At 36.6% G+C, this 27,034-nt stretch overlaps 1 protein-coding gene and 1 long non-coding RNA gene across 5 annotated transcripts in view; one reads left to right on the forward strand and one right to left on the reverse strand.

The window, feature by feature from the left end:
- SMC2 (structural maintenance of chromosomes 2) overlaps window positions 1–27,034 on the forward strand; it is a 51,419-nt gene that overhangs the window by 12,863 nt on the left and 11,522 nt on the right. For all 3 annotated transcript variants that reach the window (XM_033431222.2, XM_033431221.2, XM_033431223.2), the window contains 11 exons: window positions 147–380; window positions 1,818–1,977; window positions 2,488–2,605; window positions 3,352–3,490; window positions 3,874–3,993; window positions 11,289–11,493; window positions 13,438–13,573; window positions 16,785–16,909; window positions 21,092–21,285; window positions 22,322–22,465; window positions 25,664–25,858. In XM_033431222.2, the coding sequence (XP_033287113.1) occupies window positions 147–380; window positions 1,818–1,977; window positions 2,488–2,605; window positions 3,352–3,490; window positions 3,874–3,993; window positions 11,289–11,493; window positions 13,438–13,573; window positions 16,785–16,909; window positions 21,092–21,285; window positions 22,322–22,465; window positions 25,664–25,858 (1,770 nt within the window). The remainder of the gene's footprint in view (window positions 1–146; window positions 381–1,817; window positions 1,978–2,487; window positions 2,606–3,351; window positions 3,491–3,873; window positions 3,994–11,288; window positions 11,494–13,437; window positions 13,574–16,784; window positions 16,910–21,091; window positions 21,286–22,321; window positions 22,466–25,663; window positions 25,859–27,034) is intronic.
- Window positions 216–25,668, reverse strand: LOC117201916 (uncharacterized). Of its 2 annotated transcripts, XR_004484061.2 has the most exons (4): window positions 24,514–25,668; window positions 23,779–23,905; window positions 22,009–22,052; window positions 216–337 (listed from the first exon to the last, which is right to left on the reverse strand). It is a non-coding gene; the product is annotated as an uncharacterized LOC117201916 (long non-coding RNA). The 2 variants fall into 2 exon arrangements; XR_004484060.2 differs by lacking the exon at window positions 23,779–23,905.

Consider the following 27,034-nt stretch of genomic DNA (forward strand, 5'->3'; position numbering starts at 1 on the left):
TCAAAATGGGAATAAAGTATAAAGTTATGATGGTTAAATTACCATGTTCACTGCTGTGAAATTTGATGACATAAAGGTATATGTGTTTAAGAAAATGGATGGTTTTCTAAAATATAATACTTTCCAATCTGAAACTCTTCCTAAAGGATTCTAAAACTTTAGCAGCAAAGGAAAAAGAGGTTAAAAAGATGACAGATGGGCTGAGTGCCCTTCAAGAAGCAACTAATAAAGATGCTGAAGCTTTGGCTGCTGCACAGCAGCACTTCAATGCTGTTTCCGCTGGCCTGTCCAGTAATGAAGATGGAGCAGAAGCAACTCTTGCTGGTCAAATGATGGCCTGTAAAAATGACATAAGTAAAGTTCAGACAGAAGCCAAACAGGTAAATATAGACAGTAAGCACTATGTGATTGCAGTTTTTTTAAATTTTTTTATTTTCTTTTTTTTTTGAGAAGCTCCTTCACATTATGCTTTGGCAGTTGTTATAAAATGTTGAAAATAATCAGATCAATATCAAGGAAGTTTTTATTGTTTACTATATTCTGTCACTCTTTAGCACCTAAAACAATGAAATTCAAATATGTTGATTGCTAACTGTTGACAATGTTAGTTTAAGATGTTATAAAACGTAAAATACCTTTATAGATTAATTGAAATTATAAGTGCCATAAATGCTCTGTTCTGCTTTCAGCATTGTATAGAATATTTGAGGTTATTTTGTTTTCATCTTTTTGATATTTTATTGACATAAAATTGAAGTTTTAAGCTTTAACAGGAAAACAAAAATGTCTTCATTTCTATGTCCACCACACTTAGTTCTTTAAAACTTTGTTTCTGAAACTTTGTAGTATCCTCCTTGGAAGTATCTCTACCTCCCATTTACCCCCATTCCAGTCTTTGGTTTCCCTACTCTGATTTCATAATCTTCAATGGCTTTTCGATCTATAAAATGGTTTTCATATTTGTTTAGATATTTGTGCAGCTTAGAAGTCCTATGAACGCAGGAGTTTTGATGGCAGAAAGAAAAAATGTATATATACACACGTACATTCTTTTATTTGTTTTTTAATGGAGGACTCATCTTTAAAAATATACACAGATGTGTGTGTATTAATCCCATTCAAGGTTTTCTATTATATATTTGCAACTTTTTCATTCGAAGATTATGGTCACAAAAAAGGTGATGGTCAGTTTTTTTTTGTTAACTTATTTTATATTGGGAAAAGTCCACCATTCAGTTTTAAAGGAAGTATACAGTCATTTAGATCTTAGAATACTAGTTCATGGTTTTAAGGAATAGTGCTCAATTATATAAACTAGCATTTAAATATCAGACTTATAGCTTTTAAATTTTTCTGTCAGTTTAGCTTCCTTTTCCTGTATAATTTTATTTCTCATTGTTCAATACAGTCGTACAGTTAATTATACAACACATATATACATAAATACAAACATGCATATCTAAGTGGAAAAGGGGGGAAGAAAGTGATAGAAATAGCTTTCTATTTTGTTTTTAATTTAACCAGCTAATGATAGTTATTCTTTGATATAATTTTTGAGCTCATTGATATCAGTTTTATAAATATTAAAAATAGGGACTTAAATTGCAAATTATTTAATGATTGGAGCTTTTATTCATTTATATTCTGAGTAGTGTTTTGAGGTGAAAACATTGGGAAATGATCTATTGAGATATTGATCCAAGTGACCAAACAGTTACATTTTTAAGGCTGATGTCTCTTAAAGCAATCTGAATCTGTGGCCATTTTATCACTAGCACTGTTTGCCTCATATAGTCTGTTACATTTTTCTGTTATAGGCTCAGATGAAGTTGAAACATGCCCAACAAGAATTAAAGACTAAACAAACAGAAATTAAGAAGATGGATGGTGGCTATAGGAAGGATCAAGAAGCTTTAGAAGCTGTGAAGAAACTTAGAGAAAAACTTGAAGCCGAAATGAAAAAGCTAAATTATGAAGGTTGGCCTTTAAAGATGTTAAATCATTAGGAAGTAGTGATTATTGATAGAAGCTTCCTTAAATAAAGGAAATAGCAAGTAGGAAATATTTTATCCCATTAATATTAATGGGTATTAGTATAGGAATTATTTATAAATATAGTCACAAAAAATAAGTATAAATCAACCCTTTGAATTTTTGAAAGCTCAATACTGAGAATTTCCTGCTTTATTCACTCTGAAGTGCCACTTGAAAACTCAAAAATGTTATTTATATATTTCTACATTAGTAGGTATCCAATTCATATGTTGTTTCTTGGCATGAAAATGGTGTTATGTGTTGGAAATATGTCTACTTGACACTTGATAGAAATTTCAATGTCAAGCATGCTTTTATTTAATACTTACCAGAAGTTTGTATTTTGCTTTTAGAAATGCTTTGGAAATAGAGGTTACTAATATTTTCCTTAAAGCAGTAGAATATTTGAGTTTTTAAAACTTGGTTTCAATTTACTTATGACTTATTGTTCAGAAAACAAGGAGGAATGCCTTCTGGAAAGGCACAGGCAGCTATCTCGTGATATCAGTAGATTGAAAGAAACATATGAAGCTCTCTTGGCCAGATTTCCCAATCTTCGATTTGCCTACAGGTAAGAGAGCTAAACATTGAATTCTAACATCATGGTAATAACCAGGATATATTTTTGTATGAAAGTTATTGTAAGCTGCTTTTCCTTAATTGATATATTTTCCTTAAATGTTTATTGAATGTTTCAGATTTGTAGGCAGGGGAAATTCTTGTGAAATTTAAGGCTACTAATGCCACTAATCTTAAAACCAAAATGAGGGGAATTTAATCTCAGTTGGAAAGTTCCTTTAAAGTTATTATATCATTAATATCAAATAACTGTAAACATTAACATTTTAGTTTGTTTTACTGTATGGTTCTTTTTTCATGGAATACTTAATATATGTATTACAAAGATTAGAACATCAAAGTTATTTTTGTTACATTGAAAACATATACACTGAAAGATCTTTCAATTGATTTTAAAACAATAGTTAAGTGTATAGTAGCATACTGTGTAAAGAAACCAATGTACATACCTTAATTTAAAAAGGCTTTATTACTAAAAAATACTATCAGCTGACAGTGCAGGGTTGCCATAAACCTTCAATTTGTAAAAAGCAAAACAAAAAACAGCAGTATTTGTGAAACACAAAAGGTATGCCTGTAGCTGGCTAGTCATCTGAGACATTTGAAAATTTTTGTTCCATTAAAACTATATGATTCTTGTGCTATTACTTTATTGTCAGAAAGAGCTCTTGACTACTAAAGTACAACTTTTTCTATTTTCTTATCTAAGATTAATTTTTGTCCACTTTTCTGTTTTAGGGATCCAGAGAAGAACTGGAATAGAAATTGTGTGAAAGGACTTGTAGCTTCACTGTTTAGTGTGAAAGATACTTCTGCAACCACAGCTTTAGAATTGGTGGCTGGGGACCGACTCTACAATGTTGTAGTAGACACAGAGGTAAATTGATTTTCATGAAAGAAAAGCTATAATTGCTGTTTAGCTTGAAAAATCATGTGTTCCTAGTAGAACTGGGTACTTTCTTGATGTTTTAAGCTTCTCCTAAGGCTGGATGCTTATCTTTACAGGGTAAAACTATAGAGTTAATGACTTTTTAATTCTGTTATTGATTATATTTGATTAACTGTATTCCGTTCTTTATTATGGCTGAGTAACGCTAACTCAGGAGCCCAGAATGCATGTTATCGATCTTAGAATTTTGATTGTTCAGGATAGTAGGCATTCAGCATTTATTTGATTATGGATTCCTAAACTTGCACTCATTCCATTTAAATGTTCTCTGTCATTAATATTTTTTTCATTTCTAATGCACAACGTTTTAGGTTACTGGAAAAAAGCTACTAGAAAAGGGGGAATTGAAGCGTAGATATACTATAATTCCACTCAATAAAATTTCAGCCAGACGTATTGCTCCAGAAACTCTGAGGGTTGCTCAGAATCTTGTAAGTCTTTTTTATATGCTTTATCTGCATCTTACTTTTTTTTTTTTTAATTACAGGACATTAGCTTTGTCCTTTGAAGTAAATTCGGATTTAAATCATATATCAAAGCACAAAATTTTATTGTGATACCATGCTTAAAAAAGTTAAGATACCAAAGAGAATAAGTTGGCTTTTGTGAAATTAGATGGAGAGAGAATAGAAATGTTGGAAGACTAAAATACCCTTTGATATTTTAAAGTTGTAGTATTAAATGTCCTTATTTTATTTTTTAAATTTTTATTGGAGTATAGTTGATTTACAATGTTGTGTTAGTTTTAGGTGTACATCTACGTGATTCAGTTATATATATATATATATATATATATATATATATATATATATATATATCTCCATTATTTTTCAGATTATTTTCCCATATAGGTTATTATGGAATATTGAGTAGAGTTCCCTGTGCTATACAGTAGATCCTTGTTAGTTATCTGTTTTATTTATAGTAGTGTGTATATGTTAATCCCAATCTCCTAATTTATCACTTTCCCTCACGTTTCCCCTTTGGTAACCATAAGTTTGATTTTGAAATCTGTGAGTGTTTCTGTTGCTGGTCTCTTAACTTCAAATGCATTTCCCATTTCTTGGCATTTGTACTCTTCTCTTCTCACAGTTGCTGGTTTTGATACCGTATTTGTGTCTGGATGATTTCCAACTTTTACTTTATGTTTATCTTTCTTGGTGAGCTTTCCCATTTGTGATTTTCTTGCTTCTAGTTGTGGACTCCTTTTTGGTTTTTTTTCCTGCCTAGAGAAGTTCCTTTTGAATTTGTTGTAAAGCTGGTTTGGTGCTGTTAAATTCTCTTAGCTTTTGCTTGTCTGTAAAGCTTTTTTTGTTGTTTTTTTTTTTTACATCTTTATTGGAGTATAATTACTTTACAATGGTGTGTTAGTTTCTGCTTTATAACAAAGTGAATCAGTTATACATATACATATGTTCCCATATCTCTTCCCTCTTGCGTCTCCCTCCCTCCCACCCTCCCTATCCCACCCCTCTAGGTGGTCACAAAGCACCGAGCTGATCTCCCTGTGCTATGCGGCTGCTTCCCACTAGCTATCTAGTCTACGTTTGGTAGTGTATATATGTCCATGCCACTCTCTCACTTTGTCACAGCTTACCCTTCCCCCTCCCCATATCCTCAAGTCCATTCTCTAGTAGGTCTGTGTCTTTATTCCTGTCTTACCCCTAGGTTCTTCACGACATTTTTTTTTTCTTAGATTCCATATATATGTGTTAGCATATGGTATTTGTCTTTCTCTTTCTGACTTACTTCACTCTGTATGACAAACTCTGGGTCCATCCACCTCACTACAAATAACTCGATTTTGTTTCTTTTTATGGCTGAGTAATATTCCTTTGTATATATGTGACACATCTTCTTTATCAATTCATCCGATGATGGACACTTAGTTTGCTTCCATCTCCTGGCTACTGTAAATAGAGCTGCAATGAACATTTTGGTACATGACTCTTTTTGAATTATGGTTTTCTCAGGGTATATGCCCAGTAGTGGGATTCCTGGGTCATATGGTAGCTCTATTTGTAGCTTTTTAAGGAACCTCCATACTGTTCTCCATAGTGGCTGTACCAATTCACATTCCCACCAGCAGTGCAAGAGTGTTCCCTTTTCTCCACACCCTCTCCAGCATTTATTGTTTCTAGATTTTTTGATGATGGCCATTCTGACTGGTGTGAGATGATATCTCATTATAGTTTTGATTTGCATTTCTCTAATGATTAATGATGTTGAGCATTCTTTCATGTGTTTGTTGGCAATCTGTATAACTTCTTTGGAGAAATGACTATTTAGGTCTTCTGCCCATTTTTGGATTGGGTTGTTTGTTTTTTTGTTATTGAGCTGTATGAGCTGCTTGTAAATTTTGGAGATTAATCCTTTGTCAGTTGCTTCATTTGCAAATATTTTCTCCCATTCTGAGAGTTGTCTTTTGGTCTTGTTTATGGTTTCCTTTTTTTTTTTTTTGCCGTACGCGGGCCTCTCACTGTTGTGGCCTCTCCTGTTGCGGAGCACAGGCCCCGGGCACGCAGGCTCAGCGGCCATGGCTCATGGGCCCACCAGCTCCGCGGCATGTGGGATCTTCCCGGACCGGGGCATGAACCCGTGTCTCCTGCATCGGCAGGCGGACTCTCAACCACTGCGCCACCAGGGAAGCCCTATGGTTTCTTTTGCTGTGCAAAAGCTTTGAAGTTTCATTAGGTCCCATTTGCTTATTTTTGCTTTTATTTCCATTTCTCTAGGAGGTGAGTCAAAAAGGATCTTGCTGTGATTTATGTCATACAGTGTTCTACCTATGTTTTCCTCTAAGAGTTTGATAATTTCTGGCCTTACCTTTAGGTCTTTAATCCATTTTGAGCTTATTTTTGTTTATGGTGTTAGGGAGTGTTCTAATCTCATACTTTTACATGTACCTGTCCAGTTTTCCCAGCACCATTTATTGAAGAGGCTTTCCTTTCTCCACTGTACATTCCTGCCTCCTTTATCAAAGATAAGGTGACCATATGTGCATGGGTTTATCTCTGGGCTTTCTATCCTGTTCCATTGATCTATCTTTCTGTTTTTGTGACAGTACCGTACTGTCTTGATTACTGTAGCTTTGTAGTATAGTCTGAAGTCAGGGAGCCTGATTCCTCCAGCTCCTTTTTTCGTTCTCAAGATTGCTTTGGCTATTCGGGGTCTTTTGTATTTCCATACAAATTGTGAAATTTTTTGTTCTAGTTCTGTGAAAAATGCCATTGGTAGTTTGATAGGGATTGCGTTGAATCTGTAGATTGCTTTGGGTAGTAGAGTCATTTTCACAATGTTGATTCTTCCAATCCAAGAACATGGTATATCTCTCCATCTATTTGTATCATCTTTAATTTCTTTCATCAGTGCCTTATAATTTTCTGCGTATAGGTCTTTTGTCTCCTTAGGTAGGTTTACTCCTAGATATTTTATTCTTTTTGTTGCAGTGGTAAATGGGAGTGTTTTCTTAATTTCACTTTCGGATTTTTCATAATTAGTGTATAGGAATGCCAGAGATTTCTGTGCATTAATTTTCTATCCTGCTACTTTACCAAATTCATTTATTAGCTCTAGTAGTTTTCTGGTAGCATCTTTAGGATTCTCTATGTATAGTATCATGTCATCTGCAAACAGTGACAGCTTCTTCTTTTCTGATTTGGATTCCTTTTATTTCCTTTTCTTCTCTGATTGCTGTGGCTAAAACTTCCAAAACTATGTTGAATAATAGTGGTGAGAGTGGGCAACCTTGTCTTATTCCTGATCTTATTGGAAATGCTTTCAGTTTTTCACCATTGAGGATGATGTTGGCTGTGGGTTTGTCATATATGGCCTTTATTATGTTGAGGAAAGTTCCCTGTATGCCTGCGAGGCCACTATCACCCTGATACCAAAACCAGACAAGGATGTCACAAAGAAAGAAAACTACAGGCCAATAGATGCAAAAATCCTCAACAAAATACTAACAAACAGAATCCAACAGCACATTAAAAGGATCATACACCATAATCAAGTAGGTTTTATTCCAGGAATGCAAGGATTCTTCAATATACGCAAATCAATCAATGTGATACACCATATTAACAAATTGAGGGAGAAAAACCATATGATCATCTCAATAGATGCAGAGAAAACTTTGACAAAATTCAACACCCATTTATGATAAAAACCCTGCAGAAAGTCTATAAAGGTTTTGATCTCTGTTGAATCTGAATGAGAGCCCTGCTGGGTAGAGTATTCTTGGTTGTAGGTTTTTCCTTCTCATCACTTTGAATATATCATGCCACTCCCTCTGGCCTGCAGAATTTCTGCAAAAAATCAGCTGATAACCTTATGGGGGTTCCCTTCTATGTTATTTGTTGCTTTTCCCTTTTTACTTTTAATGTTTATCTTTGTATTTAATTTTTGTCAGTTTGGTTAACATGTGTCTTGGTGTGTTCCTTCTTTGGTTCATCCTGTATTTGATTCTCCTTGCTTCCTGTAGTTGAGTGAGTGTTTCCTTTCTCATTTTAGGGAAGTTTTCGGCTACATCTCTTTAAATGTTTTCTCAGACCCTTTCTCTCTTTTCTCCTTCTGGGACCCCTATAATGTGAATGCTGTTGCATTTAATGTTGTCCCAGAGGTCTCTGAGACTGTCCTCATTTTTTCTCATTCTTTTTTCTTCATTCGGTGGCAGTGGCCAGTGTTGTGGTGACCAGAGCCTGCACTAGATATTGAGCAGGGCCTCCACTTTCCTCTGTGGTTGTCACTGCCGTCAGGGGCAGGGTCTGCTTCCTAGTTGTTGGAGTAGAAGCCCCCAGATCTGTTTCTGAGCTGTGTTTCTGATCTGCGGTGTGAGGTAGGCAGGATTTCTCTCCCACTGGGAGAGAAACCACTGACTATTCCTCCTCTGGAGTTGTTCACCTGTGATTGTGCTCTATTGTGTCACCTTCCACCCATTGTGCTGGCTCACAAAGTACACTGTTGTTGGCCCTGCTCTCGTCCCCTTAACTGTGGGTATGCTGGCAGTTGGCCCTGGTGTCTCTAAAGCATTGTTTTCACCAGGCCACCAATGTACATCCACTGAAGTCAGGTGCCAGGACTGCAGCAGTCATGCACATGGAGTTGCTGTGGGACCTATGGAGGCAGCTCAGACCCTGGCCTGGTTCAACCCACACAAAGCCCACAGCTGCTAAAGGCAGACCTGTCTCAGCTGCAGGAGCACTCGTTGTCTGTTTGGATATTCTGTAGGTGGTAAATTTACAAAGCCGGCAGCAGAGGTGTAAATCCATGGTTGACAAAGCTGCGAGGAGAGACGTCAGCTCTTCTTCCTTAGTCACATGGCCCCTGGGGCTCAGACCTACCAGCCTCTGCTCCTGAGGCTGCCCCTGAGCACATGAGCCTGCCCAGGCAGGAGGGGGCCAGAGTGGTGACTGGTGCTTGTGAGGCCACTCAGGCAAGAGGGGGCCAGGGCAGCGGTCAAGGTGCTTGGGTCCGCCCAGGTGGGAGGGGGCCAGGGCAGTGGTCAGGATGTGGGGGCTGCCCAGGCGGGAGCCCCTCGTAGTGCCTGCAGCGGGGGGAAAGAGGCTGCAGTGGCGGCTGTGTCCTTCGCACACCGCTCAACAACAGCGCTTTGCTTCTGTGGTAGCTGGGGCTTCTTCCACGAACATTCCTGGTTGCTCCTATCCCTTCAGGCTGACTCCATGCAGACAGAAGTGGTCCTCTCCCCAGGTCAGCTCTCCAAACCCCACATTCCAGCGCCTAGCCCCTGTCCGTACCACCACACATGTCTCAGGCTGGGGTGCGCACGACTGTGGCACGGACTGTCCGTGTAGGTCTCACTCTGTCCTGCCTGTCACAGACTGGTTGCTATACTTCCCTCTGAGCCCTCGAAGCTCCCCTCCTGTCCCATCTGATCTCCCCACTGGTGAGGGTATCTCCCCAGGTGTGGGAACCTCTCCTCTCCTTCAGCTCCCCTCCAAGGGGTACATGTCCCATCCCACTTCCTCTTTTCTTTTTTATTTCTTTCATCGTACCTGGTTACATGGGGATCTTTCTTGTCCTTTCAGGTGTCTGAGGTCCTCTGCTAGTATTCAGAAGGTGCTCTGTGAGAATTGTTCCATTTGTAGATGTATTCTTGATATATTTGTGGGGAGGTGTGTTCCACGTCACCCTACTCTGCCATCTTCTAGAATGTCTTTAAACCTAAGTCACATGACTATCAGGTGGCATTAAATGTTAAAAGTTTTGAATTCCAAATTGAATTATAGAGCTTATAGATAAATACAAGAATTCTTCAGGTTTTTTCATGCCAGGCACACTTAAACTGACTACAGTGACAACCGTTATGGAAGGTATCCATCCATCTTGCAGAGATGCTTCTCTATTAGAGCTTTTCTAGATTGCTTACCAACCTATGAACATACAAAGCAGGTAACCAGTATATGCAGTCAGCTGCTGAGATAGATCTAAAGTGGTGTGGTTACTAGTAAACAGATGAGTACAAGGAAATACATTTAAAAGGCTGTTGTGGTTGCATAATATTTGGTAAAAACATGAAGCCAATCATAACATTCAGCAGTGATATCAGTTATTGAGCAGGCATTCCAAGTGCATGAGTTGAAAAGAAAATTCTATGAAACCTGAAAATGCATGTATAATTAAGATACTAAATGGATAGTATATTTCTTGAAATTGAGACGCCTTCAATGAAAATTGTTTACTATCAGAAGAAGAAAGATAAGTACAGAGTAATTGAAAGGTGGTAATTTTGGTTAGTATTTACATCCTTTACTTAGAAAAATCACCTTAGAGTCTAGAAGGTTTTGGAAGTTATTTTAGTCCTATGTCAAGTTCCAGTGTTAGAAGTCAATTGGGGTTTTAAGTAACAACAAAAGCACTTCTACCCAGATCCCTCAGCCAGACCCATTTAATGGTAACTGCTATGTCAGAGGACACTGCTGAACATATGTTACATAGAGCTGCCTTCATTATGATTTCTGCTACTACTAAGCTCCATAAAGTACGCTAAGTTGTTCTAAAAATGTGGGCAGAGGTAGACATTATAAACAAAGGTTGAAAAGACAGTTGGATCAAAATAAAAGATTGAAGGATTTTAAAAGATTTTTTTTACTCAATTGTTTTTATTTCTGTAACTGGCAGGTGGTTGCCTTAGCATGTTTTATTTGAATGAAAAAGTATTCACTTTGGAACAACCAAGTTAATAATTGAAGCAAAACATTTTATGTAATTGTGTTGATCCAGAAATTGATGTACTTTAATTAAGAAAGGATGTTCAATAGAGGGGTGGGATAGGGAGGGTGGGAGGGAGGGAGACACAAGAGGGAAGAGATATGGGGACATATGTATATGTATAACTGATTCACTTTGTTATAAAGCAGAAACTAACACCATTGTAAAGCAATTATACTCCAATAAAGATGTTAAAAAAAAAGTTTGTTCAAATAATCCACTTTGAATTTAGAAACTTGGTAGTGGCTTCTGCTTGATCGAAACTCTCATAATGACTGGTATTCTAGCTAAATGTTTTACTTAGATTTTTCAGTGTTTAAACTTGGAATTGTTTTTTTCTAAAAGTGTTGTTTTCTATAGCATTTTAGAAAATTCAAAAGGAGTTGTAGTGCTGGATAGGTATTCAGTTTCTGTTGTGGCAGTTCTTACTATTTTATAAAATAATATTTGAAAGGAAAGGAGTAATATGTATCACGACGTAACTGTTTTCCCCCAGGTTGGCCCTAATAATGTTCATGTGGCTCTTTCCCTGGTTGAATACAAACCAGAACTTCAGAAAGCAATGGAATTTGTCTTTGGAACAACATTTGTTTGTGACAATATGGATAATGCAAAAAAGGTAGCTTTCGATAAAAGGATAATGACTAGAACCGTAACTCTAGGAGGTGATGTATTTGATCCTCACGGGACGTTGAGTGGAGGTAGGTTTTATATCATTTTGTCCTCACAATTCTGCGTGGTAGATAGGATGGGGTTTTTTTTTTTAAACAGGAAATATTGGGCTTGGAATGAGTTAATCCAGTGTTTTATTCCTAATCAAAGGATTGAGTTTTCTTTTGAATACCTACTTTGTGACAGGTGCTTAATATTAATTGAGAAATTCTACACTGTCATTGTCCTGAAGGAACTCATAGGCTAGTAATCAGTCCTATAGCTTTTCTTATTCATCTTAAGTCTATTCCCATTTATTTTCTCTTGCTTTTTGTCTTATTAAGATATTCTTGTCACTAGGATATGAAGTCTTTTTAGTCAGTACATTTGTAGCTTAACTAACCCACTTCTCGTTTAGGAAACACGTTAACTTCTAATTTGTGTATATGTTACTGCTCCTGTCAAAAGTAAAACAAAAAATTAAATCTGCCTGAATGCCTTAAGTAAGGAATTCTGAGATAATGACCATATATTTCTTGTTCTAATATTTGCAACACTGAGTTTCCAGATCCGTGTCAAGTGACCATGTAATAAATAACAAACACTAAATAGTACTTATTGTGTACTGGGCAGTGTTGTAAGACTGTACTGTCCAAAACAGTAGCTACTAGCCACATGTGGCTCTTTACACCAAAATAAGATAATTAAAATTAAATAAAATTAAAATAATTTCCTTAATTGCACTAGTCATATTTCAAGGGCTCAGTAACCACAAGTGGTTAGTGGGTAATTGGACAGTGCAAATATAGAACATTTCTATCATTCTATAAAGCCCTATTCTAAGGACTTTAAATGATTAGCTTATTTAATCCTTATAGCAACCATAAGGTAGACATTACTATCATCTCCATTATACAGTTGTAGAAACTAAGGTATAGACTGATTAAGTAACTTGCTGGTAAGTGGCAGAGCTCAGAATTTGAACTCAGGTGGTCTGATTACAGAGTTTGTGCTTTTAACCAAACCAAGAGACTTGGATACCTCTCGAGATATCAAGTGTCTTAATTTCTTTCTAGGCCAAGAAAACAGCCAATATAATGAATTCCATGATATAGTATCAAGTTCCCCAGTGTACAAGATGACTAGCATCTGCAATTGGAAGATAGAGACCAAATATTTTTAAATATCTAAAATAGAAGAAACATTTTAGATTTCATTGAATTGGAGGTTCTTACAATTCCTGCTTAAGAGATGGCAAATATGTAACCCCATATCATATAAACAAAGTGCTCACAATAGCATTGCTAATTGACCTTTGCATCCTCCCATCATACCTAGAGTTTTCTTGCCAACCTAACACCTCAGCCTGTTACTGGCAGACAGTTATAGTGCACGTAAGGTGAAACCAGTTTATGCTGCTACATCGAGTTTAGACCACATTATGATGTGGTAATAAACAGCTCCCAAATCTCAGTAGCTTACAAGTTTATTCCATAATTATGCTACATTAACTGTGGGTCACTTGTCTCTGCTCCATGTTATTCTCATTATGGGACCCAGGCTGACCGAGAAGTAAGTCCCTTTTGTGAACATACTTTTCTCATGGGAAGGGAAGGGGAAAACATGGTAAATTATGTGCTGCCTCTTAAAGCTTCCTTTCAGAAGAGGTACATTTCCCACTGGTTGGCTAGAGCAAAGCACATGGCTAAGCCTGATGACAGTAGAGAGGGAAATGGACCTGGGAGGGATGGGCCCAGTAGGCAAGGGCAATGATTATTTTGAATAAATAATCCACCACATCTACTTAGAAGTATTTGTTATCAAGTATGTATGCCCTAAGATTCAAATGATGAAGTGAATTCTGTAGCTTCATAAACTTACTAAAGATTGGCTGTTGAATTATTTCAAGTATAATTCTCTCAGAAAAGTTTTTATTGCTTACTAAATACATGGTAACTTGGTGTCAAAGCCCTGTTTCAATTTGCCTCTGTCAGGTGCTCGATCCCAGGCAGCTTCTATTTTAACCAAGTTTCAAGAACTCAAAGATGTTCAAGATGAGCTGAGAATCAAGGAGAATGAGCTACAGGCTCTAGAAGAGGAATTAGCAGGCCTTAAAAACACTGCTGAAAAGTAAGACTTTGGTTGGATTAAGCTGTATTTAAAAATTTTCTTGGTCAAAGATTTGGATGGTAGAAGATGAAAGAAAATTTTATTTAAAGAAATATTTCTGGGCTTCCCTAGTGGCACAGTGGTTGAGAGTCCGCCTGCCGATGCAGGGGACACGGGTTCGTGCCCCGGTCCGCGAAGATCCCACATGCCGCGGAGTGGCTGGGCCCGTGAGCCATGGCCGCTGAGCCTGTGCGTCTGGAGCCTGTGCTCCGCAACGGGAGAGGCCACAACAGTGAGAGGCCCGCGTACCACAAAAACAAAAACAAAACAAAACAAAAAGAAATACTTCTGACTTTTTTAATAATAACCTTGGTATTATTGAATAAGTTGTGAGTTGATAACATCAGTTTTTTTTAATATAAATAGTGTCTTTAAGAAATTGGGGAAAGCTAATTAAAAGAAGGAAAGAAAAATCAGCCAAATATTCCCCTTTTTCTGCTGAGATACACTCTGTTAACATTCTGCTGGGATTAGTGAGGAAATCCATAGATACTCTAGAGGTTGATGCCAGAGGATACTTGAGTCCTTGATTTGAAATGATGTAATATTATAGCATTGATTGGGTGTCTGCACTAGGTTTTGCAGCATTATGGCTGTCCTGTAGATGTTGAAGATCGCTAAGTTTCCTATGGAGAAGTTAAACAAGTTCATGTCAAAAGTCACTGCTAGAATTAAAGTGTTTACTTACAGTGTATTTTCTGTGTGGGTGTGGATATAGGTATGTATGCGTACTTTTCAACATTACTTCTGCTTGTGTATGATACATATTTTGTGTATGACACAATATGTGTATGCCATTTTTTTTTTCAAAATTGGTACTATGCTATTTAATGTAACCTTTTTTTGTCACTTAACGTTATTTACTGTTGTGTGCCTCATGCCAAGTACTCTTTGAGGAGCTGGGAATATAGCAGGGAGTCAAACAGATAAACCTCTTCATCTTGTTTTGATATGTGTAGCTGGGCAACAGACAATATAAAAAGGTAAACTGGTAAAATGTATGTTAGATAATGCTAAGTTCTAAGAAGAAAAAATAAAATAGTAAAGGAGATATGAACTATCCAGGGCAAAGAAAGAGGTGTTGAAATTTTATATGGGGTGGGCAGGGAAAGCCTTACTGAGAAGACTGTTGAATAAATACCGGAATGATGTGAGTGAACTCACCGTGTGGTTATCCAGGAGAACAGTCCTTACTTGCTGTAAAAGCTTCAGGACTATAAATGCCACAAACTTAGTAAGTGCAGTATTTGAAAGCTTAATTGTAATTTTTTCCTAGTCACTCTGAAGATGGCAAATGGGAACTGAGATAAAATTAAAATCAGGGCTTCCCTGGTGGCGCAGTGGTTGAGAGTCCGGCTGCCGATGCAGGGGACGCGGGTTCGTGCCCCTGTCTGGGAAGATCCCATATGCCGCAGAGCGGCTGGGCCCGTGAGCCATGGCCTCTGAGCCTGCACGTCCGGAGCCTGTGCTCCGCAACGGGAGAGGCCACAACAGTGAGAGGCCCATGTACTGCACACAAAAAAAATCAAACATTTTATTTAGAATTCACAATACTGAATAAAGCTTTAAAAAAGAGAGAGAGAGAGAGATAAAAACCTTGAAATGAGAGACTTTCCTGGTTCGAGCCCTGGTCTGGGAAGATCCCGCATGCCGCAGAGCAACTAAGCCAGTGCGCCACAACTACTGAGCCTGTGCTTTAGAGCCCCGGAGCCACAACTACTGAAGCCTACGCACCTAGAGCCCGTGCTCCGTAACAAGAGAAGCCACCGCAATGAGAAGCCCATGCACTGCAATGAGGAGTAGCCCCCGCTCGTCTCAACTAGAGAAAACCTATGTGCAGCAATGAAGACCCAACGCAGCCAAAAATAAATAAATAAATTTTAAAAAACTTGAAGTGATTTTTTTTTTTTTGGTTAACTTCTGGCATTCATCTTCTGAAATCATCAAAACTTAGAATGGTACCAAGACTTCTTTGGGACACAGTATTATATGGAAAAGATTGCTACAGTAAGTCAAAGTGGCCATTTGAAGATGTAAACTGTATCAAAATGCCCACTTTCAAACATTATATACATGTAAAGCTTGCCTTTTACCTTCATTAACATACATTAGCCATAAAGTGAATGAACTTTTTCTGTGAGAAAGATACAAGAAGATTTCTCTGATATATGGAAGCTCTGTCAAGGCAATGAGTTTGTGGTCACATTTGGCTTGGAACTGTTAACTTTGTTGAGCAATACTGGATCATTATTCTGCAGAGATGTCTTGTAGACTAATTGTGGCCCAGAGGTTAAGGAAGAGAAATAGATTTTGAAAAATGAGAGTGGAAGGGTCAACTAAAGCCATTCTTTCATATCTCATATCAGGAAAATAGCTTATATCTTTTTGCACATTTCTACACTTTACATTTTTAAATGAGTTGGAAAATGACTCGTTAAAATTATGCTGTCAAGCAGTCTCAGACAAGAATACTCAAGGGAGTATTTATGTTTTATAAGTTGCTTCCTTACTTTTTCCTCAAACCTCATGAATTTCTAGTGACAGGCAACCTTTGAATTTACTGTAATTTAAAATTTCACTGCAGCTGAATTAGCGAAATACCTTCCAAAGTAATAACTTGAAGCATCCAGAACTGGGGGAGAATTATAGGGTTTGCAAAAAAAGTGCTTTGCAAATGTTTAAGTTCAATACTGTGCCATTTTAAACTACCAGTCTCCTTACAAAATGTAGGGAACATTATTTTTTTAACATTTGAAACTAGGGATTAATAGATTACAAAATTTTTGAAATTTTATATAATTGTTATGTATTCTATTTTTGTGATGGGGAGCTGTTATGGAGTTTTTCTTTTTGATAAGGATCAGTGGGAGGAGTTATTTTTAAGGAAACCTATTTATTCAAAGATTATTGGTATTTTCTAAAATTAAGAATATTTCTCTGGATAGTTACTATTGGTCTTGGTCATTTAGGGTTGTTTACCTTCAGTAGCCAAGTCAAACTTGAGTTTAATTGATGCCTCAGAAATGCGGAAGTTATCAAAACAAGTCTTGTAACCGGTGGCATCTTATATTATGTTGTATGAGTTTGTTTTGGGTAAGAGCCTGTTATTTAAAAGCATGTCTCTAACATCAGAAAAACTGTTGTCATTTATTATAAACTTCTCTTTCTTAAGGTATCGCCAACTAAAACAGCAATGGGAGATGAAAACTGAGGAGGCAGATTTATTGCAAACCAAGCTTCAGCAAAGCTCATATCACAAGCAACAGGAAGAATTAGACGCTCTTAAAAAAATCATTGGTAAGACAAAAACATTCGGTGCTAATCTGTTTCTACTGATAACCTTACTTTAGGTATTTAGCAGCTTTTGTGTTTATTATATATTTATCTGCATTAATTACTTTAAATATTTTAATTTAAAAACATTTTTCAATTTAAATATTTTAATAATTTTCTATTAATTTGCCCTTTTTTTTTTTTTTTTTTTTTTGCGGTACGCGGGCCTCTCACTGTTGTGGCCTCTCCCGTTGCGGAGCACAGGCTCCGGATGCACAGGCTCAGCGGCCATGGCTCACGGGCCAAGCCGCTCCGCGGCATGTGGGATCTTCCCAGACCGGGGCACAAACCCGTGTCCCCTGCATCGGCAGGCGGACTCTCAACCACTGCGCCACCAGGGAAACCCTTCTTGTCTTTTTGATAATAGCCATTCTAATGGTCAAAGTGATATCTCATTGTGGTTTTGATTAGCATTTCCCTGGTGATTAGTGTTGAACATCTTTTCATGTACCTGTTGACCGTCTGTATGTCTTCTGTGGAAAATGTGTATTCAGGTCCTCTGCCTATTTTTGGATTTGGTTGTTTTTTCTATTGAGTTGTATGAGTTAATATATTTTAGATATTAACCCGTTATCAGATATATAATTTACAAATATTTTCTCCTATTCGGTAGTTTGCCTTTTAATTTTGTTGATGGTTTCCTTTGCTGTGCAGAGGCTTTTTAGTTTGATATGTAGTCCCACTTGTTCATTTTTGCTTTTGGTGTCAAATCCAAAAAAATCCTCAAAACCTATGTCAAGGAGCTTACCACCTGTGTTTTCTTCTAGGAGTTTCATGGTTTCAGGTCTTATGTTCAAGTCTTTAATCCATTTTGAGTTAATTTTTATGTATGGTCTTAGTGGTCCAGTTTCATTCTTTTGCAAGTCCAGTTTCCTTCCACCATTTATAAAAGAGACTGTCTTTTCCCCACTGTATATTCTTGACTCCTCTGTCATAAATTAATCGACCATGTATGTGTTGGTTTATTTTTGGGTTCTCTATTCAGTAGTTCCATTGATCTGTCTGTTTTTAATATCAATACTATACTGTTTTGATTACTCTAGCTTTGTAATAAAGTTTGAAAACAGGGAGTATGATTCCTCCAGCTTTGTTGTTCTTTTTCAAGATTGCTTTGGCTGTTTAGGGTCTTTTGTGGTTCCATACAAATTTTAGGATTGTTTATTCTATTTCTGTGGAAAATGCCATTGAAATTTTGACAGGAATTGACTTGAATCTGTAGATTGCCTTGGGTAGTATGGACATTTTAACAATATTCTTCTAATCCGTGAGCACAGAATATCTTTCCATTTATTTCTGTCTTCAATTTCTTTCATCAGTGTTTCCTAGTTTTCAGTGTACATGTCCTTCACCTCCTTAGTTAAATTTATTTTTAGGTATTTTCTTTTTGATGCAATTGTAAATGGGATTGTATAGAAACACAACAGATTTTTTATACTACAACTTTGCTGAATTTGCTCATTATTTCTAACAGTTTTTTGATGGAGTCTTTAGGGTTTTCTATTTATAATACGTCATCTGCAAATAGTGACAGTTTTACTTCTTCCTTTCCAGTTTAGATGCATTTTTTTTCTTTCCCAATTGCTATAGGACTTCCAACACTATGTCAAATGAAAGTGGAGAGTAGGCAAGGATCCTTATCTTCTTCCTGATCTTAGAGGAAAAGCCTTCAGCTTTTTACTGTTGAGTGTGATGTTAGCTGTGAGCTTGTCATGTATAGCCTTTATCTTGTTAAGGTATGTTCTCTCTGTACTCACTTTATTGTGAGTTTTTATCATAAATAGATGTTGAATTTTCTCAGATGCTTTTTCTGCTCTTCAGATGACCATGACTTTATCCTTCATTTGTTAATATTATGTATCACACTGACTGATTTGCAGATGTTGAACCATACTTGTATCCCTGGAATAAATCCTACTTGGTCATGGTGTATGATCCTTTTAATGTATTGTTGAATACAGTTTGCTAAGGTTGTTGAGAATTTTTGCATTTGTGTTCATCAGGAATAATAGCCTGTAATTTTCTTTTCTTGTGGCGTCCTTGTCTGTTGTTGTTTTTTTTTTGTGGTATGCGGGCCTCTCACTGTTGCAGCCTCTCCCATTGCAGAGCACAGGCTCCGGACGCACAGGCTCAGTGGCCATGGCTCACGGGCCCAGCTGCTCTGCAGCATGTGGGATCTTCCCGGACCGGGGCACAAACCCGTGTCCCCTGCATCAGCAGGCGGACTCCCAACCACTGCGCCACCAGGGAAGCCCCCTTGTCTGGTTTTGATATCAGGATGATGTTGGCCTCACAAAATGAGTTTGGAACAATTTCTTCCTTGTCTGCTTTTTGGAAGAATTTGAGAAGGAAGGATTGGTATTAATTCTTCTTTGAATGTTTGTTAGAATTCACCAGTAAAGCCGTCTAGTCCTGGACTTTTGTTTGTTGGGAGGTTTTTGATTACTTACTAAATCTCCTAATAATCTCTTTTCAGATTTTGTTTCATCATGATTCAATCTTGATAGGTTGTATTTTCTAGTAATTTATTTTTTCTAGGTTGTCTGGTTTGTTGGTGTAAAATTGTTAATAGTAACCTTTTATGATTCTTTATATTTCTGTGGTATCAGTTGTAACATCTCATCTTTTATTTCTGACTTTGAGTCTCTTTTTTTCCTTAGGTCTAGCTAAAAGTTTGGCAGTTTTAAAGAACCAGCTCTTAGTTTCATTAATTTTTTTTGCTATTTCTTTTTAGTCTCAATTTCATTTATTTCCACACTGATCTTTGTTATTTTCTTCCTTCTACTAACTTTGGGCTTTGTTCTTCTTTTTGATGCAGTTGTAAATGGGATTATTTAGTGTATAGAAATACAACAGATTTTTGGTGTAAAGCTGTTTGAGATTTTTCTTGTTTCTTTAGGTAGGCATTTATTGCTATGAACTTTGCTATGAACTTCACTCATAGCTAGAACTGATTTTGCTACATATGATGTAAGTTTTGGTATGTTGTATTTCCATTTTCATTTGTGACAAAGTATTTTTTTATTTCTTTTTTGATTTCTTGGAATGACATTTCTACAATGAAAAGTAGTATAGGAAATTGTCTAATCATGGCTTTTAGGGTTATATTTGTACCTAGGTCCTAACGCTTAACAGTGTATGTCAGTTGTGACCATCACATGCTCATTCTGTCTTACTTTTTTATTTTTAAATTTATAAATTTAGAGGTAATATGTTTCCTATGCTTCATCCTAGACATGTTCTCACAGTGCTTCTCTACTTTAATAAAAGATTCCTTGAATAAAAATAAAGGAGCAAGGAACACTAAGTAAGCTTGCTTATGAAGTAAATTGTAAGCTTTCTTATAACTAAAATAAAAAGAAAATACCATAGTTACACACTCAGTTCTGATGTTAGGAAGCATACAGTCATATAAAAAGATGGTCTAAAAGATGGTCTGTGATATATATATATTTTTTTAGATGTTGGGGGTAGGAGTTTATTAATTTATTTTATTTATTTTTGCTGTGTTGGGTCTTCATTTCTGTGCAAGGGCTTTCTCTACTTGTGGCAAGTTGGGGCCACTCTTCATCACGGTGCACAGGCCTCTCACTATCGCGGCCTCTCTTGTTGCGGAGCACAGGCTCCAGACGCGCAGGCTCAATAGTTGTGTCTCACAGGCCCAGTTGCTCCACGGCATGTGGGATCTTCCCAGACCAGGGCTCGAACCCGTGTCCCCTGCATTAGCAGGCAGATTCCCAACCACTGCGCCGGGATCTTCCCAGACCAGGGCTCGAACCCGTGTCCCCTGCATTAGCAGGCAGATTCCCAACCACTGCGCCACCAGGGAAGCCCAAAATAGATGGTCTGTGATCTTTTTATAAGTTAAGTTGTAGGTAAAGTTTATGTTACTCAATTTCATGTGATTGGAAATAATTTCTTTACAGATCATTAGATAATTCAAGTATGGCTCTTAGGCATGATCTGTGTTTCAATATACCATTTCTAGAATAAGGTTAGCACAGTTGATTTTTTTTTTTAAACTCTTGGCTCCAACTTTCCATACCTTTTCTTCTATTAAAAGTTGAATTTGTAAGCCATTAATATCTATACCTGTTAATAGTTGTTGGAAGACCTCACATAGGCATATTTACCTGCTTTATGATGCAGAGGAAAGTGAGGAGACCTTAAAAAACACCAAAGAAATTCAAAAAAAAGCAGAAGAAAAATATGAAGTATTGGAGAATAAAATGAAAAACGCAGAAGCTGAGAGAGAGAGAGAACTGAAGGATGCACAGAAAAAACTAGATTGTGCCAAAACTAAAGCAGATGCTTCTACCAAGAAAATGAAAGAAAAACAACAGGTAATAACTTTGTTTTGAAATGGAACTAATCTTTGAACATCAGAATAGAACTGAAGGTGGTAGAGCACCATTGGTTGGCCTTGGCCTTATTCATCGGTATTTATCACAAAATCCAAAAGTGAGATGTACTTCTTTAGGAGACACATTACACATCTTATGAGTCAAATTAAAATATGCTTTACTCTGAAACCCTGGAATTAAGTGTTATGTAATTTTGAGTAGGGGTTGCATTGGCTTGCTAATTTTGGAGAAAGAGCAAAGTTGCCTTTTGGTAAATGTTTCATTCAAGAGTGGACCAAAGCTCATATCATGTACGCAGAGCTGTGTCGTATCAGAGATTCACTGTTGACATTTCTGTTTGATCATCTTCGTGAACATACATAAACTGTGAAAGAATGATGTAAGACCAGGCATGTTATATTTACAAAGTGCTATTCGATCATAGACTGGTGATATCTGATTATATCTTTTGGATAGTGCCAAGGCTGGAATTTGACCTGCGTTTTTCTGTCTGCAGAGGCTGTGCTCAATCACTATTCTGTACAATTTCACTTAAGTCTAACTTTTGTTCATAGTTTTTTTTTGTTTGTTTTTTTTAACCCACCTTATGATTCTTTCATAGCTTGCACAGTATTTTCTAAAGAACTAAAGGCTATAATGGGAAAGAAGAAAATTAAGAAACTAATTTTTTTGTCACTGAATAATTGTTTAAAAAGGCTTTACCTCTATTAATTTATCTGCTGTGTAGAACTGTACATCGTTTATCCCTATAGGAATAAAAGGATAAAGGATATAGTTTATACAAAGTTCTTTGAACCCTTAAAAACTGTATGTACATTTGTCTTTTTTTTTAATATAGAAAAATAAATTTCCTTTCCCCTTTCTTCTTTAGAAGTAGCTTACATGTTTTGGTAGTTGAGTAACTAAGCTATGGGTCTTACTTGCTTGAGAATCTTACTAATTTTGTTGACATGCATGTATTTATTTTTCAGTAGTTAATAACCTGTTGAATGCCCAGATGCTGTGTTTCTTATAGGAAGTTGAAGCTATCACCCTGGAGCTAGAAGAGCTCAAGAGAGAGCATGCATCCAATGAACAACAGCTTGAAGCTGTAAATGAAGCTATCAAATCCTATGAAGGTCAGATTGCAGTAATGGCAGCTGAGGTGGCTAAAAATAAGGTAAGATTTACTAACCATATTAGAGAAATTACAAATGTTAATCTAATTCTGAAATGGTGGCTTGAAGATGTTTGACTTTAGAGGTCTTTAGAGACTTTATGGTCTCTTCACTCCTGTCATGATGAGTTAAAATTATGAGTACCAATCCAGAAAGAGACCTGAAATAATATTACTGACTGTTTTGGTCCGGGTCTATTCAGAAGACAAAAACTACACAGTAATTTGACCAGGCAAAGTTTAAATAAAAATTATTAACTATAACAGGAGTTTGTAATGATGCAGCATTGATTGCTAAGAGATAAAGAAAACTCTAAAGACTATACGAACAGCAGATACAGGGAACAGCGTTACCCATAAGGCTGAGGCAGTGCACCCTTGGAAGAAACAAATCTGGAAAGGAGCCCCATTTTACCTGCAGGGCTGAGAACCACATCTACTTGTAGAAGATAACTGTGGCCCACTGGTGGTGGAGTTTGGTGGAGTACTAGGGGAAATCATGCATAGGAAAGTGCTACACAGGGGCACTTGCTGGGAAATAGCTTTCCAGGGTGCCATGGAGAGGTGCCCAGCCTGCGGACTTGCTGGGATGCCAGGGGAAGCCATGAAAGCTGCTAGCCCCTGCACATGACAAGCTTGCCTTTGAGAAAAGCACATTGGACCGAAGAAGTAAAGCCCCTTCCTTCTACAGTGACCCTATAGCATCCTTTACTGATGAGGCTTCATACTGTTGCACCTGGCAAGGGAGAAATGTCCCCATCTCAGAAGCAGGAAGTAAAGGGTGGATTTGGGACTGAGGGGCTTTCAAATGTTATGAAGACATTTCTATTATCTACAAATATTAGAAATGGTCCCTCATGAATATTGGATACCCTCTTAACCCTGTTTTTAAATTCTGAACTTGAATTGTTTTATTTCGTATTATTTCTACTCCTACTTTTTAAAACTGAGATATAATTAGCATAACATTTATATTAGTTTCCTGTGTACAACGTAATGATTCAATATTTGCATACATTGTGAAACTATCACCACAATAAGTCTAGTAACCATACATAATTACAGAATTTTTTTTCTTGTGATGAGAACTTCAAGATGTACTCTTAGCAACTTTCAAATATACAGTAGTGTTATTAAATATTGTCACTATGCTTTACAAAGTGTACCCACTTTTGTTTTTTCAATATAACTTTCATTTTTAAGTTTTCTGCTGTGTGGCTATGTAGATACTCTTTTTGTAAGTAATATATCATTGATCTTCATGTTAACTAAAATATAACAGCTTTTAACAGGGGAGTTCCATCCATTTTACGTACATTATAGTAAAGTGTGCTTTCGCCTTTTGTCATCAGCTTTTACATTTTCTGTTGTTTTTCCCTTGAGATGATTGTTTTAATTGTTGTAGCATGCAGTGTTTTAGAAAGTAGTTCCTTCCTCTTCATTCTGTTTGTGGTTAAATTCAAGTTTGTTTTTTTTTTTTAACACATTATTTATCAAACCAATAGCAGAATAACAATTATTTACTCTTTTTGAAGATAAGGAATAGAAATGCTTTTCAGCTTTGTGTTTCTGATTACATTTTCTACAGTTTCTTTTCTGCCTTCTGACTTGTCTTTTAATCTCATTTTTCATCTCATTCCTCCATATTTTCTACCATCTTTCATGGACATCATGTTGTGGGATTTTAAAAAATTAGATGTCATGTTACTAAAGAGAAATGTGGAAGTAAAATAAGCCACTTCTTCCTTAATCTAAATAAAGATAAAATCAAAACATGTACATATTTCTATAAAAGAAGGCATCCATTTCTCTTTATGGAAAACTATAAAGTGGATCACTTAGTTTGTAAAGGTTGTTTTTTCAGGCTTTACATTCTAAATTGTTTCCATTTGCTGATAATAGTAACTAAGGACACTCTCAGGGAGCTAAGAAGAGAAATTGCCTACTAACTAATTAGGTTCAAACAAAAGTAAAATTTTATTTTTGCTCAATCTTAAGTGATAGATTTCCTTGTTTTTTTCTTACCATTGTAAAGATTGAAACAGTCATACCTGCGATGCAATCTTCAACCTCTAGGCATGAGGGAATCTTCTTCATAAACACGATTTTGTCATGGGTTTTTGTTTTGGGTTTTTTAGCTGAATGCTGTGATTTATCTTCCTCCTGCAAAGGACGTTAAGTGAGACAAATTAAACATTATAAAACATTATAAGGAAATTAAAGCATTTATGGCACATTCATAACCTAACCATAATGTCAAGTATTGTTTACTGCTCAAAATGATCTTGTTTTCTAGTGAGCATGCCTAAAAAATTCCTAAATTTTTACTGGTGCTTTTCATCACTTACAGAGATCTATGCTTCTTCAGTCTTTTAGCAGGTTGTTCTACTTAATCTGTTTTCCCTCTACCTAAATCTGAGTTGAGCTAGGTTTTTTTGTTTTCAGACATTTGTGTGAGTCTGTGACCATATCTTTTTACCAGAAGGACTTTTAAGATCTAGCAAAGAGGTTTGAGGGGGAGGAGGTGAGAGTTGATAGACTAAATCCCAGCTGTAATTATCACTTTGGAGGTTGAATAACTTCAACCTCGGGAGGTAGGGGATAGTAAAAGTCAAAGCAAGAAGTTTTTCTTTGTGCCACAGATCCATTTCTTCAAAAAAGTTTCTCTTCCTCTTCCATATCTCCGTTTTGATCCCTCTGCTAGAACCAAACACTGACTTTCTACTGCCACTGGTAAAGTCCCTATGGCTTACTTCTATAGAAGGGAAAGGAACAAATGCCAGCTTACCTGCTTCCACCCCTGTTCTTTGCCCCTCCTAATAAATGTCATTTGGGAGTCTGTCATATTATCTTGTAAACTCCCCAAAACGCCACTTTTTTGAGAGACCTCACAGGTCAGATTCCAGTAGTCCCTCCTCCCCAAGGTGATCCCAGTTACACTGTATCTTGCAGAAACATTGTTGCTTTCAGCATGAACAGTACATCCCATCCTTTTTTTTTTTCTAGTGGTAATACAAGTTTTCACTTATCTGTAAATTCATTAGTCATTTTAATGGGGATATAAAATGTAGAGGGTTAGATGACTACCTGTCTGTAATCACATTGCCATCTTGCCCAAAAGTCTGTTAGATGATCTTTCAGTAAACTAAAAATGTCTCCATCTTACCTTGCTATATGTTGTCTTCTAATGATCTGTTTCAGGAGTTAGTAAATAAAGCTCAAGAAGAGGTGACCAAGCAAAAAGAAGTGATAACAGCCCAAGACAGCATAGTTAAAGCTAAGTATGCAGAAGTAGCAAAACATAAGGAGCAAAACAATGAATCTCAGCTTAAAATTAAGGAACTGGACCACAACATCAGCAAACATAAACGGGAAGCTGAAGATGCTGCTGCAAAGGCACGTTTGTGTTGTTCGTTTTTACCCTTGATCAAATTTTTGCCTCTGTGTTGAAATATTCTGGTAAACTGCTCAATGAAGACCTTACTATAAATGGCAGAACTACTGTGTAACATAACTTTGAGGCTTACAACTATGTTAACTGCTCCTCAGCAATCACCAAGAGGCAAAAATGTTTTATTTTTAAATTTAATTTCAGGAGTTTATTCCATCTCCAAGATGTTTTTAACCAAATATTGAGTGGTCTCCTATGGAAATGACTGGTTTTTATCCCCAGTTGCTCATAGAACTAGTTATTAATGTGTTAGTAATAATAATATGTATTCTTTACCTTATTGCAAATTGAATTTAGGGAGCTCACAGAGAAATATACACAGGCAACTTCTAAAATAACGTCTTAAATGGTTTCTGGATGTCCTTATAAGGATCGGTTATAGTCAGTTTTAGCAGCCGCATTTGAAATCTGATGTTTTGCCAAGCAGTTATCTTTTTGAAGTTATCCCACAGTTTTTTGGTTACTCTTGAAGTTTCTTTCTTTCATGTGTCACAGTGCCTTAAGTACTTTAGAGAAAATACATGGTTTTGTAGAAATTCATTGTTTAGTTAAGAGATTGCATTTATGTGGTCTTAGTAATTCACTCAGCATGTTTTCTTACTGGTGTGTAACAGTTTGGTGCCTTTTAAATCTTTTTAACATCATAAAAATAGAAGAGATTTAACATACAGAACAATTTTCCACCCTCTCTGAAAGAGCCATGAGTATCTGTTCAGGTTCATTACTTGGTTTAAAAAACATTTTTTTATGGCCACGTCATAATATCCTAGTATTTTATAATTGAAAATGCTAGTATTGGTGATTGCTAGGGGATTTTATTTACAGTTAGGGAAGGGGGTAGAAAGAAGGACTTGTAAGTGGAACTGCTAAAAAGTCAAGGATTCTTTGAAATACATAGTTTGTCAAATATTTATTGCATACTATGCCAGGCACTAAAGATATAAGAATGAACACAGAATGTGTTCATAGAGCTTACAGATCAGCAGGAAAGAAATGATTATTTTACTTTGGATTCTAGTGGTGAGACTGTACCTATGGAACTAATAAGGATGATTGAAGAGGATTAGATTCTACCAGTCAGAACCAACCTTGAACAATTCTAGTAGAAGAAAGTCTTCCTT

Source organism: Orcinus orca, chromosome 6 (assembly GCF_937001465.1).
Source record: "Orcinus orca chromosome 6, mOrcOrc1.1, whole genome shotgun sequence".
Taxonomy (NCBI): Eukaryota; Metazoa; Chordata; class Mammalia; order Artiodactyla; family Delphinidae; genus Orcinus; species Orcinus orca.